This window comes from Microcaecilia unicolor, chromosome 7 (assembly GCF_901765095.1).
Source record: "Microcaecilia unicolor chromosome 7, aMicUni1.1, whole genome shotgun sequence".
NCBI classification, from domain to species: domain Eukaryota; kingdom Metazoa; phylum Chordata; class Amphibia; order Gymnophiona; family Siphonopidae; genus Microcaecilia; species Microcaecilia unicolor.
The window spans coordinates 57,353,677-57,372,774 of NC_044037.1; the positions used below are offsets into that span (position 1 = coordinate 57,353,677).

A 19,098-nucleotide genomic window follows, 5' to 3' on the forward strand; every position below is an offset into this window, starting at 1 on the left:
TTCCAATTGTAGTGGGTTTGGTGGACTGTGTAATCTGGCAGTTCTAAGACTAGAGTGCTGAAGGTAGAAACCTCTCCTTACCTTCTTTTGGTGGGTTTTGAAGAGCAGAAGGAAGATTTCTCTTCAAAGCCCTACATCTGTTCACGTGATTTTGTTAGACTTCACAGACATAAAAATAATCAAAACCTATAGAAACACACAAAAATAATAGTGGGTTACTTCTGCTAACTTTTTCTTCTCTAATCTCTTCTTCTAGCTCTGGTGGATCCTCTGTCACAATTCCTTTTTTATAGTTCACTTTCTCTACTGCAGGCTGTTCTTCTGCAAATACACCTCTCTTTCTCCTTGGGTTTCCTGAACCCAGGAGTACTCTGCTTTGGTAATTTTTCAAAAACGTATACTATTCTTCTCAGGTGAAACACTTACTGTACATCCTCTTTCCCAAGAAGCTTCCCTACTGGTCATAGGCTTCCCACTCAAAGTCTGAGTGTCTGTTCCCCAGGGTATCTCTACCACTGGTCATGGGCTTCAGGCCAATAATCTCAAAGATTCTCTCCCAGTGTACTGCTACAGTGCTCACAGGTTTTCAGCCAGCCCCTTGACTTTCTTCAAGCACAAAGAGGCAAATCCAATAGCCCCTCACTTTTTCTTTGTCCAAGGCCTTTGTTTCACACTCAGAACTTAGGGCCATACTGACTCAGGAGAATAGTGCTCCCTCTTGTCAACATGGTAGAAATGAGGCAAAGACAATTATCCCTCTCAGTTTATAACTTCTGTAACATCACTAGTTCCTTCCTTGCCTTTTCCCAGTGGGGAAAGCCAGCTACAAAAATCACTTCCTCATATACCAATGTAAATGCTAAGGTATATGGTACCCCTGCATTACTGCAACACATAGCAGGCTATCAGCAGTGGAATTAATACTGAGACTCACGGCAACTTCCAAGATCCTTTGTGACTGAGGTCACAATAAATTACACCAAATAAAAACTAACATGTGGCATCTTTTTCCTTTATGTATATACTGCATTACGCCAAGGTAACATTCCTAGCAGGGTGCCAACAAAAGGAATATTAAAAGACAGATTTATACATGATCTTTTTGGAGACCACATAGATCCCCATGTGACCCATTTGTTCATGTCTTTCCATAGAGATGGCAGTTTTCAAAGTTGTTCCCCTGGGTAAAGTCCCACTGGAAATTGCCCCCTTATTTTACCCACATTCAAAATGAGGCAGGAGAGGAGCAGGGTTAGATTTTATAACATATCAACCATATACAGGGCTTTTATTTAGCGAGTCCCTTACACAATTTCCATGGCTGTATTGGACCTACTATGCCTCTGCCAGCTGGATTTTCAGAGAGAAACCTTGTGCAGGGTTTACTGTTGAAAATATGCCAGCAGGCCCGTGGGTATAATGTACTTGCAGGCCTCTGTGCACATCCAAATGTTTTAAAAATTGCCCTACACATGGCTACATTTCAAAATGAAACAAAAATGTTTTCCTGTAAGCACTTAGTTCTAGAAACATTTTATTATTTCTTCTTTTCCAGGAACCAAAGAACCATAAATGCGTACAACTCTGCACTAGGCTATTCACAGCATAATAACTTGGCATATATACCTGAGGACAGTGGTGTTTTGCAGAATGTCCTTCGACCTCAGCAGAGAACGGTAATAAGGGAATGTGCTCTGTGTGTTGCACGGTGCATCCTCCATATTTTTTTGCAGACGATCAAAGATCATTCCTTTCTACTTCAAATGAAAAGGCAAATATCTTTTCTTTATGTTGTTTATTGGTTATGTCAGAGTCCTGTCACGCAGGATTAAAGCATTTATATTTATTTTATGCCCTCATTCTGCTAAAAATGTTGCCTTAACTTGCAAGTATTTGTCAAACGTGAGTGGTCATTGTTTATTGTTTTTTTTTGTAAAAACTCATAGCCCGCAAATCTCATAAATCAGTGGTTCCCAAACCTGGACCTGGAAGCACCCCAGCCAGTCAGGTTTTCGGGATATCCACAATAAAGATTCATGAGAGAGATTTGCATGCATTACCTCCACTGCATGCAAATCTCTCTCATGAATATTCATTGTGGATATTCTGAAAACCTGAGTGCCTCCAGGATCAGGTTTGGGAACCACTGTTATAAATCCTATGAGGATAACAAAATGTACATACAATAAACATATACAAAATATAATGGACATAATCAATAAAATAAAATAACATCTCATCAGATTAAAACATCTTAGTAGGTTAGTTTGTTGAAAGTCTTAGTATATTACCTTTTAACCTTAAGTAAGGACATAACAAAATGGTTTACAATTGTGAGAAAGAAAAAAACTACAATAAATGGATAGGAAAGAGAAGAAAAGAAAAGAAAGAAGAGAGGAGAGAGTCATGTCCTCTGGTAATACTGTAACCAAAACAATTACCCATCACCATATACAAGAAGTATGTTTTCAAAGCCACTCTGAAAGTTCATATGTTCGGACAACATATCCAGGCATGCTTGGAAATTCTTTTTAATCAGGTCAATTGCACCAATTACAGTTGGGAATATATATTTTTTTATCTGTATGCACATTTTCTTGGGCTCTTTATTTATTTATTAGGATTTATTTACTGCCTTTTTGAAGGAATTCACTCAAGGCGGTGTACAGCAAGAATAACTCAAACATAAGCAATAGACAATTACAGCAGTAAAAATATTCAAACAATACAAAGTATTACATATTTTAAAGTGCTTGAGGAACTTATTTTTCTCATACATTGTACATAATAGTTGCTGGTTACTGACTCTTGTATTTGCAATGTCATTCTTGTGTTTTTCTTCTTTACCACTGTGTCTGGTTTTCTTGCATCTTTGCTAAAGTTCTATTAAATTCTACTGTATAAATACATAAAGAGCATTTTCTGTTTCCTTATGTACACAGGATGATTGGTCTCGGCCGATTTTACCACTACAGAGACCTCTACCACAAAATCCAGAGACTGAACGTCATCAGTCACCACATTACCCAGATCATTTGAAAGGCTTCAAGTAAGTTATGTTTTCCTCAAGGTCCTCTGAACTTGTGAGGCTTGAAAGCCACAGTCCTATCACTGTTCCATTCAGAAACTGTAGGATCATTAAGATGACTGCTTTATTTCTAGGGTGAAATACATGTTTGAGGTTTTACTTTTCGGTCTCCTGGTTAGAGGACTAAGCAACATTAGAAACCTGTAATAAAGACATAGAAGGTTACATTCTATAAACGGTGCCTAAAAAATCAGCACAGAAAAAAATCTGCTTAAGCGGTATTCTATAAGCCACACTTAGAGTTCGGGGTGGTTTATAGAATACACACAAGTGGAAAGTCACACATAAATGTAGGCATGGTCATTTGCACCAACGAAAATGTGGTGCAAATGCCCGCACCTAAATTTTATGCGTGGAACACCATTATTCTATAATTATGTGTGTAACTCAAAGCCACATCCCAATTCCACCCTGAAACGCCCATGGCCCTCCTATTTCTGCATCCTCATTTTTGGAACAAATGGAAATTTTAGGTGTTGATCCCACACCTAAATTTACGCGCATTTGCCCCAATTAAATCTAATTAGTGCCAATAATTGCTTGTTAAAAAGCCAAATGTTGGCACTAATTGGCTTGTTATTCAATTAAATTGTGTGTGCAAAGACAGGAAAGTGACTAAATTTGTGGGCGCAAGTTTTGGCAACCTTTACAGAATCAGGGGGAGAGGTTCTTTTACTAATGTGCACTAAGCAATTAGGGGACAATTCTATAACTTGGTGTCTCGATTTAGTTGCCAAAATGGTTACACTGAGCACCAGTTCTATAACAACATTTGTGCAATGCCTAAGCCATTATTTATTCAAGCAAGCCTACCCAAAGGACCCAGATTAATCTTATGAACCCATCTACCTTACATATACTGAAGAGAAATGACATTGACCCAAACTCTATCTCCCACCTTACCTTCCTATCACCTGTCTCTACCTACCCATCCATCCTATTACTACCCATCCATCCTATTACTATGTTATACTTAATTTCATACTTTACATAACAAAATTCTGTGTTACCTATTACTATGTAAGCCGCATTGAGCCTGCTTTTAGTGGGAAAGTGCGGGATACAAATGTAATAAATAAATAAATTATAGAATACCAGCATAAAGCTGCTTTGGTACGCCATGTAAATTGATAGTATTCTATAAGTTGTGCACGTCACTTGGTGACAGACTACGATCGGCCCATGTCCTACCCACTTGAATGCCCCCCTTGCAGTTACACACTATGCGCCAGATTCTATATTTGTCACCAAAATAATTAGTGCCGATGGAGAAAGTGTCTACGCGTATTCTATAAACTGTGCCTTTAGATGTGGTTTACAGAATACATATAGCACCATCCACGCACCTTCCTCAGGAGTCTTATGATGTATAGCTGATTATGTAAAACAATGTCTTTATTTTTTTTAATATATATTGACGAACAATATAAATATAATCCAAAGTTAAGCAAGATAGTAACACTGGACTGTCAAAATCACATTTCTTCACTGAGGAAGGCACATGAATGCCGAAACATGACTGCTGTTTTGAGTCGTTTCTTGCAATAACGATTTGATTTCCATCATCACGTCTCCTCTGGTTTTTGAGAAGAGCCAACTCTTCCTACTCTTTGCTTCTGTAATTGTGAGCCCTCTAGGAACAGAAAAATATGTACTATACCTGAATATACACCACCTCAATAGCCTTCAGGCCATGGGCGTAGTTTGGGGGGGACGAGGGGGGCATTGCCCCCCCAAATGCAAGGCCGGCGCAGCGCTGAAGGCAGCTCTCCCTCCATCCCGCCCTCAGCTCTCAGCTCCGCGACTGTCAGCCCTCCTCTCCGTTCCTTCCCCCCGGCGCGTTTAACCTTTTATTTGCAGTGGTAGCGACGGCAGTAAAGAAGAAAGCACTGCGGGCTCGCCTCCAGCTTCTCCCTTCCCTCACACAGTGTCCCGCCCTCGCGGAAACAGGAAATGCATCATCGCAGAAGGTGGGACACTGTAAGGGAAGGGAGAAGCTGGAGGTGAGCCCCCAGTGCTTTCTTCTTCACTGCCACTGAAAATAAAAAGGATAAACACGCCGGGGGGGGGGGGGGGGGACGAAGAGGAGGGCTGACGGAGAGCTGAGGGAGGGCAGGGAAAATTGCTGGACATGGATGGGAGGATGACAGGGGGAGAGATAAGAGATCGCTGGACATGGAGAGGAGAGGATGACAGGGGGAGAGAAGAGATCGCTGGACAAGGAGAGGAGGGGAGGGCAGGGGGAGAGAAGAGATTGCTGGATATGGAGAGGAGGGCAGGGGAGAGAGGAGAATTGCTGGACATGGATGGATGAATGGGGGCAGGGGAGAGAGGAATTTTGCTGGATATGGGTGGATGGAGGAGAGGGCAGGGGAGAATGGAAAGTTGCTGGACATGGATGGATGAATGGGGGCAGGGGAAAGAACAATTTTGCTGGATATGGGTGGATGGAGGAGAGGGCAGGGGAGAATGGAGAGTTGCTGGACATGGATGGATGGAGGGGGCAGGTGACAGAGGAAATTTGCTGGATATGGATGGATGGAGGAGAGGGCAGGGAAGAATGGAGAGTTGCTGGTCATGGATGGATGGAGGAGAGGGCAGGGGAGAATGGAGAGTTGCTGGACATGGATGGATGGAGGAGAGGGCAGGGGAGAGGAGAATTGCTGGACATGGATGGATGAATTGGGGCAGGGGAGTGAGGAATTTTGTTGGATATGGGTGGATGGAGGAGAGGGCAGGGGAGAATGGAAAGTTGCTGGACATGGATGGATGAATGGGGGCAGGGGAAAGAACAATTTTGCTGGATATGGGTGGATGGAGGAGAGGGCAGGGGAGAATGGAGAGTTGCTGGACATGGATGGATGGAGGGGGCAGGTGACAGAGGAAATTTGCTGGATATGGATGGATGGAGGAGAGGGCAGGGAAGAATGGAGAGTTGCTGGACATGGATGGATGGAGGAGAGGGCAGGGAAGAATGGAGAGTTGCTGGTCATGGATGGATGGAGGAGAGGGCAGGGGAGAATGGAGAGTTGCTGGACATGGATGGATGGAGGAGAGGGCAGGGGAGAGGAGAATTGCTGGACATGGATGGATGAATTGGGGCAGGGGAGTGAGGAATTTTGTTGGATATGGGTGGATGGAGGAGAGGGCTGGGGAGAGAGGAGAATTGCTGGACATGGATGGATGAATGGAGGAGGCAGGGGAGAGGAAATTTACTGGATATGGGTGGATGGAGGAGAGGGCAGGGGAGAATGGAGAGTTGCTGAACATGGATGGATGGAGGGGAGGGAAGTCAGGAAGGAGATGCACATGGATGGAGGGGAGGGAAGAGAGGAGAAATGCTGGACATGGATGGAGTGGAGGGCAGTTAAGAGAGGAGAAATGTTGGACAAGGATGGATGGAGGGAAGGAAAGACAAAGGAAGGAGATGCACATGGAGGGGAAGGAAGAGAGGATAAATGCTGGACATGGATGGAGGGGAGGGAAGAGAGATGAAGTAGATGCACATAGATAGATGGATGGATGGAGGGGAGGGCAGTGAGAAGAAATGCTAGATATGGATGGAAGGAAAACTGCTGAATTTAAGGGCTGGCTTGGAACATTTTGAGGGCAGATACTGAAACTCGAGGAAGGATAGGGACAGGGCTACAGGTGGTAGACAGGACGCATATGGACACAGGAGGATGGTGGACATGGTGAGTGAAAAATATCAAATGGAAAGAAGACACTGCATAAAACAGAAGACACTGGGACCAAAGCAAATAGAAAAAACAAATGCTCAGACAACAAAGGTAGAAAAAAGTATTTTATTCAGAATGTATTAATTGGAATATGTCAGCTTTTGGAAATTTGCATCTGTGATATTTTGCATGTAAGTTTCAATTTTTCTAGTATTGCTGCATGCCGAGTCTAACTTCTTGAGGTAACTTTCCAGTTCAGTATTTTGCCTTCATATTTTTTTATTTCTTGTTCCTTGTCATATCTGTTGTCATGTTTTTTTCATGATTGATCAAGGTGCAGTATTCTGCTAGTGTGTAGTATTTGCAGCCCTTTTTGGTTTGTTTTTTTTTTCATTAGGTAGTGTACTGGTGTTTTAGAGCCCGGTGTAATTACAGTGCTGCCTTTCCACGCATCAGGTTGTAGCTCGTCGTGTCCTTGGAATTAGTTCTGTTATGGTTTGGTAAGGTTATGAGTGGGTTTTTGCACAAGTTTGTGTATAGTGTTTTGCAGTGGAGAGATTGTGTGTTGGCCTTACTGAGATGGCACCAAAACATTAGAAAGGGTATAGAGCCTAAATCATGACACACTACCTCTTGAAGGATCTACATATAGAGCTTATGCATTTCTAAGGTCTACACTAGCATGGTATGGGAAAAGGGGGTGGGGAAATACTACTAGAGAGGAAAAGGGAGTGCTGGGTAAGGAGGAAGGAAGGGAGAAAGAGCTGGATTTTTTGGGAATAACCATAATATATATGTATGAGATATCTCATACATATTCATTATGGTTATTCCCAAAAAAGCCAGTTCTTTCTCCCTTCCTTCATTCCTCCATATTAGTGTATATATATTCATGCAAATGAATATGCTAATATGCCCTGCCCCATCCTTTGCCCCCCCAAATGAAACAAGCTACGCCCATGCTTCAGGCTTGCAGGTGGCTTATATATTTAGGTACAGTAGGTATTTTTCTATTTCTGGAGGGCTTGCAATAAAAAAAAGACTTAAAAGTGGGATATAAACCTGAGCCCTTTGGTTTTAAAGTCCATTGCGCTAACCCCTAGGCTACTTCTCAGACTTGCTCTCTGCTTTGCTAAGAATGTCCATAATACCTGAAGCTGTCATAGAGCCTGATATCCCCTTTCAGTTTCACTTTCAGAGGAGAGGGAGGACAGCAAACACTGAGGGATTAAGGAGATGTCCTGCCTTTAAAGGCAGGACATCTCCTTAATCTCTACAGTGGTCTGCTGCTCAGTCAGAGCATCATTTTGTAGCCTGGACATGACTGAATCAGGTGTGACTTAGGACAGCCTTCTTTGTAGATGTTCGGTACATAGTCCCTTCCAAGACACACACCCTTGCTATTTTGACATAGTACACTGTTGGGCGGCCCATTTCTAGCCCATTTTTGTATGGTTGTTCAAATCTGGATATGTTGTCACTCACCAGGCTTTTGAATATTAACCAGATAATTTCTGTTATGGTTAAGTGTGGGAGGGATCAGGGGTATTGGTGTGGTGATACTATAAAATAACCAGATGTGACTGATATTCAGTGCTATTTGGTTAACTTTTCTGGGTAAGTATCATCACATAAATAGCTGTCCTAGCATTTCTTTACCTGCTGTCATTTACTATATCATATGCTCATATATGTTTTGGAATATATATTTAACAGTCTAACCTATGCAAGTAAGTCAGCTGAAAACCTGCTGCAAGGTAACTGGATAAATTATCCAATTATCTTTAAGTGAAGAGTGGCCTACTGAATATGAATTTTAATGACTTTAACAAGAAATTAGAATAACCTTACTGCATTTATAATTGTTTCTCTATACTAAATTCTGCAAATTAAAGAAGGTAACAAGTATTTTATTTTAATAGCCATCTGGTACCTCAGTTGAAAACAGTTCCACCAAGAAAACCCAATGCTGCCTTCAGTCCCTATGTGCAGGACAGCAGAAGCCCAGCTACACCCGATGAGGATTACGAGGAAGAAACCCCCATTCCTGTATGTAATATTCACTTCTCTAATTTTTAACAAATAGTGCCACATGCTTCATTCTGTCATCATATAAGTTTGCTGCTGGGATGTTGCTTTTAACTGGAAGAAAGCTTTATATAGGCTGGTACAGCCCCAGATCAAAATGTACCAAGAACTGTACAGGTATTTCTGCATGTTTATAATTCTTTAGTGAAAAATATAGCTCACTCCATATTTGCATGAATGTCTAGTTAATTGCATTCATTACAAAAAGAATCTTTATATAAGGCTGACACTGTCCAGACTTGATATCAAGCAATAATGAAATAAATTGATCCTACAGCAAGACATATATTTATTAAAGTATGCAAAAAGCATACACAAATCCTATATAATAATTTGCACCTCTGTCTGGATGCCTGGGTTCGTAACACAGTTCCCATTGGCCCGCCCTGGGGATGACGTCACAGGGCGGACCAATGGGAAGTGAGAGGCAAAGGAACCCAGCACCAGCCACCGGAGGTGAGTAAAGAATCCCCCCCCCCCCGAGTTCCATGACCCCCTACCTCCCTCCCTCCTTCCACTCCAGTCCATCCGAGTTCCACGGCCCCAATCCCCTCCGAGTTCCACGCCCCCCCTCTCCTCCGATTTCCACCGCCTAGTGCCTCCCTCCCTCTCTCTCTGTGGCCTCCGAGTTTAAGCAGGACGTGTGCTGCTGCTGCCACCACTCCTGCCCTTCGTGAGTGCTGGCTGTTCTTTAAAACTTTTTACCTCCTGCTCAGCCGGCAACAGTGAAGTCCAGCATGGATGGATGCCGCTTCAGACTGCCTTCGCTTTTGCTTCTGTTTCAGCTGTGCCTCTGGTCCCGCCCTTCTGCAAACAGGAAATGAGGGCGGGACCAGAGGCACAACTGAAACAGAAGCAAGAACGAAGGCAGTCTGAAGCGGTGTCCGTGCGTGCTGGATTTCACTGTTGCCTGCCGAGCAGGAGGTAAAAATTTTAAAGAACAGCCGGCACTTATGAAGAGCAGGGGCAGCAGCACATGTCCTGCTTGCACTCGGAGGCCACAGAGAGAGAGAGGGAGGGAGGCGCTGGAAATTGGTGGAGGGGGGGGGGGCATGGAACTTGGACGGCACGGGACGAGAGAGGGGAGTCCTGGGATGAGAGAGGGGGGGGAAGGGGATCCTGGGATGAGAGAGGGGGGGAAGGGGGTCCTGGGATGAGAGAGGGGGGAGGGGGTCTTGGGACGACAGAGGGGGGAGGGGCGGGACCTGGAAGGGGAGAGGCGGGGGCCTGTAACTCCAACAGGAGGTGGGGTCCTGCAACTGTAAGGGAAGGGAGGGGCACCTAGAAAAAAGAGGACAGGAAGGGATGCAGGTAGGGGGCATGGAACTCCGAGGGGAAGGGGGCTCAAACTCGGAGGACAGAGAGGGACCGACGAACGGGGGTGTGGAACTCGAAAGACAGGGGTGCAGGGAACTCCCAGGGGGAGGTTGAGGGGGGTTGGGGGGAGGGTGAGGGGGGTTGGGGGCGGGTGAGGGGTGGTTGGGGGGGTGAGGGGGAGGGAGCCCTTGCTAGCACCAGTTTCATTTCACACAGAAACAGGCCTCTTTTACTAGTGTGTTCATAATGCATGTGACTAAAAGATATTTTGCATACTGCTCATTTAAAAGTCATTTATGCTCATGAAACTATGGTTTCCTTATCATCCTGCTAGACCAGTCCAGCAGACAGCAGAGAACATGGAATTTCCAGTGAAGACATTATCTGTATAAGGCATGGTGCAGCCCTGGAACTTGTCAGTATTCTTTACCTCCAGTTGATAGTTGAAGCTTGGCCTATGGCAGCAGGATTACACTTTCTCCTTAGGCCTGGCTTCCTGAAGTAGAAATTATGATCTGCCACCTCAAGGTTGAGTCCTAGTGGCCTTGTGGTAGCTCTCGGGGATGTCTGCAAGTCTTTGCTCAGTTGAGGCTGTGATGCTCCCAACTTGGACAGATTGTAGGAATGGGATTGCAGGCAGTTCGTAGGTGCCACTGCACCGAAGAACTTGCTGGATCTGTGGGCTCAGGTGCATATGTGACTTTTGTGGAAGTTGTGTTTAGAGCACTGGTCAGTGCAGATACAGAGCAATGAATCTTATCTCCTGTGGATGTCACAGGCTAGTCAGCTGTGTGGGTGAAGCTGAGGGAATTGAGGAAAGGAGTGGACCTAGACAGTCCCAGTAGTACAGTGGTGGCAACAGATGCCAGCTTGTCCAATCAGGGAGCCTACTGTCAAGATCAGGTAGCTCAGGGCTGATGGATGCCATCCAAGGCTAGTTAGTCATTAAACCAGTTGGAGATGTGGGCCATCTGAAGGGTGTTACAAGCTTATGAGACAAAAATTCAAGGCAAAGCCATCAGAGTCCTGACAGTGCCACAGCAGTGGCATATCTCAGCTATCAGATCACAAAGAACGCAGAGGAGGTTCAGGAGGCCTATCTTGTTCTGGTAGGCAGTAGCCCTTCTTGCATTGTCATAGGGTACATTGCAGGCACAAAAAATGGTGCAGGCACATTTATAGAGCATGCACTCCCTGAATCCTGGGAATGGGCATTTTCTGATGATGCCTTCTCCTCAATAAGGCAGAGTACAAAGTCCCCTCAGCAAGAGTGGACTTTGACTGGGGTGGGTAAACTACTTTAACGGGCTGTTGATGGAAGTGACTTATGAGTTTCCCTGTGACCTCTTCAAGGCTGAGTCTTCTAGTAGATTTCCATACAATCTGACTTTGTAATTTTGGTAAACGCCAGATTAGCCAAGGCACCTATGGTATATGGACTTAGGCCTAAAGGGGGAGGTCTCAGGTTCACACAAAGGAGAGGTCTCCTGACTCAGGGATCAGCAGGATTACACTTTCTCCTTAGGCCTGGCTCCCTGAGGTAGAAATTATGATTCTGTCTTACAGCCTGGCTCTTGAGATGACCAGATGCATTGAAAGGGGTACTTAGCGAAGGTCTTTATGATACTTTGCTGGCAAATATGGGGACTACCTCTGTTGCATATATGAAAGTTGGAGGGTCTTTGAAGCCTGATATGTGGTGAGAGGTTTCTGTCTGTTGCAAGTGTCAGTGGCACATGTAGACTCTCTACAGGAAGGCCTCAAGAAGGTCCTGGCTATCAGCTCTGAAGACCCAGGTGGTGGCACCAGCATGTTATTAGGGGCAGCTAGATAGTGCCCTGTTGGCCTCACACCCCAACACAATGTTATTTTTTTTTTTTTTAGGAAGTCACATACCTTTGTTCTCTGGTACATCTGGTTGAGAGATCTGGCTCTAAAATGACATTCCTTGTGGTCATTTGTTCAGCCAGGAGAATTTTGGAGTTCAGAGTGCTTTTAGTTGAGAGCCTTTTTCTTTTTTTAAACAATTTATAGGCAGGGGTCTCTGTTCAAACAGTCCCTTCTTTCCTTCCAAACGTATTTTCTATATGTCATACCAATCAAATGGTCAAGTCTCCCTATTTTTATAGTGATTTTAGTAATGCATAGATACTAAAATAATTACTCAGTGAAATAAGTACATAAAAGTGATATTTCCTTTACTCAGGTGTGAATAATTATCAATATCCACATGGATAAAGTGGTTTGTAGCCATGTTAGCCCGTTTGTAAAAGTAATAAATAAAGATAAAACAAAAAGAAAAAAATAAGACAATACCTTTTTTTATTGGACTATAGGAATATAATGTGCATCTCTGCGCTTAGTGCCAGCTGATTTTTAGCGTGAGCTAAAAACGTTAATGCACCTTAGTAAAAGACCCCCAATTTTTTGAAGGCAATACCCTCTTTAGATCAGAAATGTTTTCTGATCTGAAGAAAGTGGTATTGCCTTCAAAAGATAATAAAAAATGTATTAAGTTAGTCCAATAAAAAGGTATCTTCTTTTCTTTTGTTAAATCTCTGTGTTACAATATCCACAAAAAATCTAGGTATCACAATTGAAAATAGTTCCACCCCATAGCTTCCTAGTATTTGGGAATAGGTTCCAACATAAAAATCTGTTCCTTTGCTCTTCCGACTACAACAGAAAGAAAATGTCAATTGGATGAGTCTGTGGACTTTTCTATATATTTCAGGAACGTTGCATTCATTTCATGTGTAGGATTATGGAATTTGTGCATAAGCTGATGTGTACTAAATTAAAAACTGAACTTGACAAAAAAGGTTGCCTAATCATTATTCATGGTTACAAAAGAAATAGCAAAATTTGGAGTTTGTAGTAGATCAAAATAAATTCCATGCCTTTCCTTTCTCTACAGAAATTTGGACTATTTCCAAGGGTAGACTACAGACAAAGCATTAACCAATCAGCTGGACCTACAGAATCCCAGTGGTCAGCCAAACCATATGGAATTGAACGTTCACAGCAGCCATATCCATATGGCCATTAAAAGCTTCAGACACAGTAGACAAAAATGTCAGAAAATACACTATGGAAACTAATAAAAACTGGAACATTCTGATGAATTTAGGAATATTTCTGAAAATAGCACTTGATTCTTATTTCCTATAGTATTTACACTGTAAAATTAAATCCCCTCCATTGATTGTTGTAGACTGAAATAACCATAGTAAACCCATCTTCCAGCAATCTCTGCAATGATTATTGTTTTAATAGCACTCCAAGACCAATTGTTAGCATTGTACAGTGTCCCATTGGGACTAGATTTTTTTGCAGACGTCAGGGGGTGCACGTGGATCCTGAGAGGTTATATTTTGGAAGAACAGTGAGATGCAGGGATTTACAAGGCAATAAGCAATGTATACACAGGGTAGATCACCAAATAGAAGACATAGGCATAGTGGAAGTCAATTTCAGAACTTTAATGCACAAATACAACCACAGCCTGACATGGTCATATTTTGCCTATATGGCTGCATCAGGGGCAGCTAGAGGGGAATAAAACCACACTTGCTTGCCTCTAATCAAGGAAATTGGAAAAATAGCCAGCAGGTTGTGCTCCTAGTCTCACCAATCAGGTCTTCTATTTGGTGATCTACCTTGTGTATACGTTGCTCATATATTTTTGGAAAGGATATGTGTACTGATGTTTGTTCTGGAAAGCGGGCTGTCTTCTGTATATAACTTCTTGTTAAGTACAGGAATAGAGACTATTAATATATAATGAATTAGTATCTGACTGTTGTATTGGAAAAATTTAATTTTACACTGATCTTCCAGCCTCTGTTTAATGATAATATTTTATTCCACTGTGTGTGTCACTTTTATTTACTAACTAGTAGAAAAGGCCCGCTTCAGACACAAATGAAACGGGCACTAACAAGATTTTCCTCGGTGTGTATGTTTAAGAGAGTGTGTGTGAGAGTGACTGTGAGAGAGTGAATTTGTGAGTGTGTGTGCGTGACAGAGTGAGTGAGATTGTGTGCGAGTGTGTGTCTGTGAGAGTGTGTGCCTGGGACCCCTCCCTCTCACCCAGTTCCAGTGTCCCCCCTTCCACCGTGTTCCAGGGTCGTTGTCCCTCCCTCCCTCCGAGTTTTAGGGTCGTCCCCCCGTTTTGTATAGGTGGTGCATTCCTCCCCTCTCGTCCCCTCCTCCGAATTTCAGACCCCTCCCTCCCCCCCAGTTCGACCCCCCTCCCTCAGAGTTCCAGACCCCTCCCTCCCGCTCTCCGAGTTCCAGACCCCACCTCCCTGCCTCCCTTCGATTTGCAGACCCCCTGCCTCTCTCCGAGTTCCAGACCCCACATCCCTGCCTTCCTCCCTCCGATTTACAGACCCCCTCGGAGTTCCTGACCCCTGGACCCCCCTGCTGTGACCCTCTCGAGCCCCCCTTCCTGCCACCAACCTTACCCCGCTGCCATCGCGTACCTGTGCTGGCGGGGGACCCCAACCCCCACCAGCCTACGTCCTCTTCTCGGCCACGCGGCGTGGACGAATGATGTGAGTGTTTGAATCAGTTTGTGTTCGTGCATCTGACATCAGACACACACACACAGATTCCAACTTGATCACGTCATTCGTCCACGCCGCGCAGCCGAGAAGAGGACTTCGGCTGGCGGGGGTTGGGGTCCCCCACCAGCACAGGTATGCGACGGTGGAGGAGGAGGGTTGACGGCGGAAAGGGGGGCTCAAGAGGGTCGCGGCAGGGGGGGTCCAGGGGTCAGGAACTCCGAGGTGGGGGGTCTAGAAATCGGAGGGAGTTGGGGTCTTGAACTGGCAGCTGCGGGTGGCGAGGGGGTTGAAGTGCTTGGGGGGAGGGGCTTGGTTGGTGCCCGGGGGGGGGGGGGTGTTGATGTGTTTGTGGTGATGCGCCGGGGGGGAGGGGCTTGGGTGATGCGCCGAGGGGGGGTGTTTGCGGTGCCACGCTTGTCTTGTTGCAGGGAGCGGCGCATTCACAGCTGATTCCCAGGCAGGGGGAGGGTACTCCTCCCCCTGCCTGGGAATCAGCTGTGAGTGACGTCAGCCTGGCTACGGAGCCTAGCTCAGGAGCCACGGACACAGGCAGCTACTTTAGAACGTTGATGGTGAGAATTATTATATAGGATACACTAATTGTATCTTAAATTATAAATACACACATATATACTTTGAGCTGATATTCAAAGAGCACTTAGATGTTTAGGAACGTGCTGAACTTGTACATGCTTTTGTTAAACTTATTGGATGGTATTATATGTATAACACTATATGTGTAGTTTCCTACATGCAAAGTGCTATACATAAGAGTGGAGGGGGTATGATTAAGACATTTTAGGGGCAGTAAACCGCACTGAACCCTGGAAAGGGGATATTAGAATGTACAAGAAATAATTTGGATATGTATATGGTAGATATATAGGCACAGATTTTGGCCTCTATAGTATAGATTACACATTTGTCTCAGAGAAAAAGCAGATAACTTAGGCACCTGAGCCAAATGTGTAAGCTGTACATTTACCCACTCATTCTATAAGAGGCCGCCTAGAGTTAGGTACCAATAGCACGCATTACTTATAGAATACTAGTACTTACACAGGAGAATGTTACAGTTACACACATATGTGCTAGTTGGGCGCTAAGCAGTATTCTGTAACTTTAGTGGGCAACTCATTTAGGAATCCTTTTACCAAGCTGCAGTAAAAAAAAGGGCCCTGTGCTAGCGGTGGGGGCTGTTTTTGCTGCACGCTGCAGCCCTTTTTACCACAGCGGGTTAAAAAAAAAGGTTGAAAATAGCCATGGCCATGCGGTAAGATTGTTCTTACCACATGGCCCACGCCAGGGGGAGCACTTACCGCCACCCTTTGAGGTGGTGGTAAGGGCTCCTGCACTAACCAGGTAGCATGCAGTGCTGCCTGATTACTGTTGGGCTAGCAGCGCGCTAAAAATTACAACCCTATTTTCCCCAGCATGGGAAATGGCACGTGCTGGAACTACCGCCAGCACCTGAGTTGGGCTGGTGGTAGCTCCAGATTAGTGTACAGTAAGCCCGTGTTGGACTTACCACCACTTTGTAAAAGGGTCCCATAGTGCACAGCAGTAAGGGGGCATGCACAGGAGGCACATGGACAAGGCATGAGCGAACCCTAAATTTATGTGCATAACTTACAAAATACTGTAGGTTATATGCTAAAGTGCCACATTTAGGCATGCAAGTTTATGCCTGTTATTGACATGGCATAAATGGGTGCACCTAAATATATGCATGTAAATGCCAACTTACACTACTATTCTATAATGGAATCTGAGTGCCCAGATGCTGTTGTAGAATTAGTGCTTAGGGTGCTGCATTTTGGCACCTGATTTTTGGTGACCTTTATAAAATTGTTCCATAATGCAAATGATGTAGCTTACATGTGGAAGTGCCCATAATCAGCACCTTATGTATAATGTATACATATAGTTCCATGTATAAATTAACGGGTCAGCAGTGCTCATTATGGGATCCTTTTACTAAGCCACAGTAAAAAGTGGCCTGCGCTAGTTTAGGCATCTGAAAATGCCATGTGCTAGGCCACTTTTTACCGTGGTGAGAATAAGGGCTTTTTTTCCCCAATAGAGCAATAAATGGTCACATGCTAATATTAAAATTATTGCATGGATATTTACTGCCTGAGCCCTTACCGCCACCTATTTAGCAGGCAGTAAGGGCTCATGCGCTAATCCAGCAGTAATCCACGGCAATGTGGCAGCGCTGCCGCTTACTGCTGGGAATGCGCACATGGTAGTAAATAGAAAATTATTTCCCACCATGAGAAACAGTGCAGGCCAAAAGCAGAACTACTGCTAGGCAGCTGGAAACACCTGGCGGTAGTGCTATTTTGGCATGCGCTACCCATGCAGTAGCTCTATTGCACCATCACAAAAAGTCTCAGACATATATATATATGCTGCTATGTGAATAATTTGAAACTTCTAGATTAGACATGTTGCTCAATATCAGGCTCTTTCTGTAACGCCAATGCTGGGCAGTAGTTAACTACATAGTTAACTACTTTTCAGTAGTTAATCCAAAACCTTTAACTACTCACAAATAGTTGGCAATTGCCCAGTAGTTAAACTATATTTTAAGTAGTTAACAGCAAAAAATCTGTTGTGTTTTTAAGTTCTTCTGCACTGTTTGACTTATTAACACCCCAGCTAGTGCAATGCTTTTGTGATACAGGCCCAGATGCACAAAACCTAATTAGCCAGCAACATCCTTTTTACACTGGTTCTAGCCAGTTTAGATAGCAAGGAGTACAGCGTGACATGCACAAAAAGGTTCTCCGAGCTCTTTTGCTGTCACAGTACCAGTTAAAAACTGTATACAAAATCATTATAATGAGCTAATATACAAATGTGAATGCAAAGTGATGCACAGCCATTTTCCAAGTGATACACACAAGCAGCCCCTGCTTTTACCGTGGAAAATTTAGCAGGAGGTTTGGAGCTGTCGGTCCTGACAGTTTTTCACTATTCTAAGTAGGAGAAGGGAAGAAACAAGACGTGCCAGAGCTTTTCCACATGGGCTATGCGAATCCCCGATCTGTTTCTTTAACCCTGGAGGCGGGTGCCACTTTTTCCTGGCAGCAGGGAGGACGCCAGAGCCCCAACCCGGGTCATCCCATCATCCATTGCTCCAGCCCGCAGGAAAGAAAGCACCCCCCCAAACACACACGCAAAAAAAACCTGTATGAAAGCCATATACAAGCACCGCTGAGCATGAACAGAGCAGCCACACTTAGCGATTGGCTGTTCTTCACATTCTCATCTGGCTGACTGGCTCCCCCCCCTCATCGTATGCAAATGAACTGTTCGCAAAAGCAGCAAGCATCTCATTTGTATGAGATTTGCTTTGGGAATCACTCTATTTCCAAATTGGTAAGTTTTACCGAGGTGGAAATACAGAGCGATTTCTTATGGGGACCTTTGTGCATGTGGGTCATAATATCTTTTGTTCTGGAACAAGTGATTGGATAAAATGAGAAACTGCACTGGGACTGGATGGATAGGAAGGAAGCATTGTGATTGGATAAATGAAGCACTAGTCTGTAATTGGATAAAATGAGAAACTGAATTGTGAACGTTTCTTTTCTTTTGTGTTATGACATAACTGGTGTTTGTTGTTCACTTAGGAATCAATTATTGTTTTAATAAGCCAGAATTAATAGTAGTAAGGGAATTTTATAAGAAACCGAGATTGAAAAGTAGTAAACCAGATGAGAAACATTTTGTAGTCAACTGTAAATTCTGTGTGCAACATGAGATGAGTGGCAATATCATTTCAAGCACCATCAAGAATCTCAAGGTGATTATTGTAGGCTACTGCTGCACTGATTGCATGTTAGTGTTAATTTTCATTTATATGGTGCTGGTTTGGCAGGTTAAAATGTAGCAACAAACATTTCACCAACTACAACTTGTTAAAATACTGTTGTGATTTATAACTATCGGACAAATGATTTTTTAAAATCTAAGTCTAATCCTGTTGCAATTCAGTTATGTAAAAATTAAATTTAAAATCACTTAATCTCTCAATTGCATTCCTCATTTATGCATTATATTCTCTTCAGTAAGATCAAGGATGTTTAGTTTAACCTCTATAAATTAACAAAGTGCAAAACATGGAATTAGAACAGGAACAACATCCTAGTCATCATACAAGATTCAAATCCATGCAGTCAACAATGGCAACAAAGAACGGCAAGAAGTGGAGTAATGAAGGAGGTGATCAATCCAAGCAACCAGAGCCACCTGCGAAAAAATATATCCAAATTCCATTCACCAGCTCTCTGCCCAGACAAGGAACTAGTTCACAGAAACAGTTTGATCTCAAAGTCTTGTTGAT

The 19,098-nt window shown here is 43.8% G+C and overlaps 1 protein-coding gene and 1 long non-coding RNA gene across 2 annotated transcripts in view; one reads left to right on the forward strand and one right to left on the reverse strand.

The window, feature by feature from the left end:
- The window catches only part of LOC115475169, a 61,488-nt gene extending 47,552 nt beyond the window's left edge, over positions 1 to 13,936 (forward strand). The window contains exons 4-7 of the mRNA XM_030210926.1: positions 1,556 to 1,676; positions 2,943 to 3,049; positions 8,691 to 8,817; positions 13,091 to 13,936. Coding sequence (XP_030066786.1) covers positions 1,556 to 1,676; positions 2,943 to 3,049; positions 8,691 to 8,817; positions 13,091 to 13,222 — 487 coding nt within the window. The 3' untranslated portion in view covers positions 13,223 to 13,936. The remainder of the gene's footprint in view (positions 1 to 1,555; positions 1,677 to 2,942; positions 3,050 to 8,690; positions 8,818 to 13,090) is intronic.
- The window catches only part of LOC115475170, a 51,860-nt gene continuing 35,505 nt past the window's right edge, over positions 2,744 to 19,098 (reverse strand). Inside the window, exon 3 of the long non-coding RNA XR_003942960.1 lies at positions 2,744 to 3,229. This is a non-coding gene — a long non-coding RNA (uncharacterized LOC115475170). The remainder of the gene's footprint in view (positions 3,230 to 19,098) is intronic.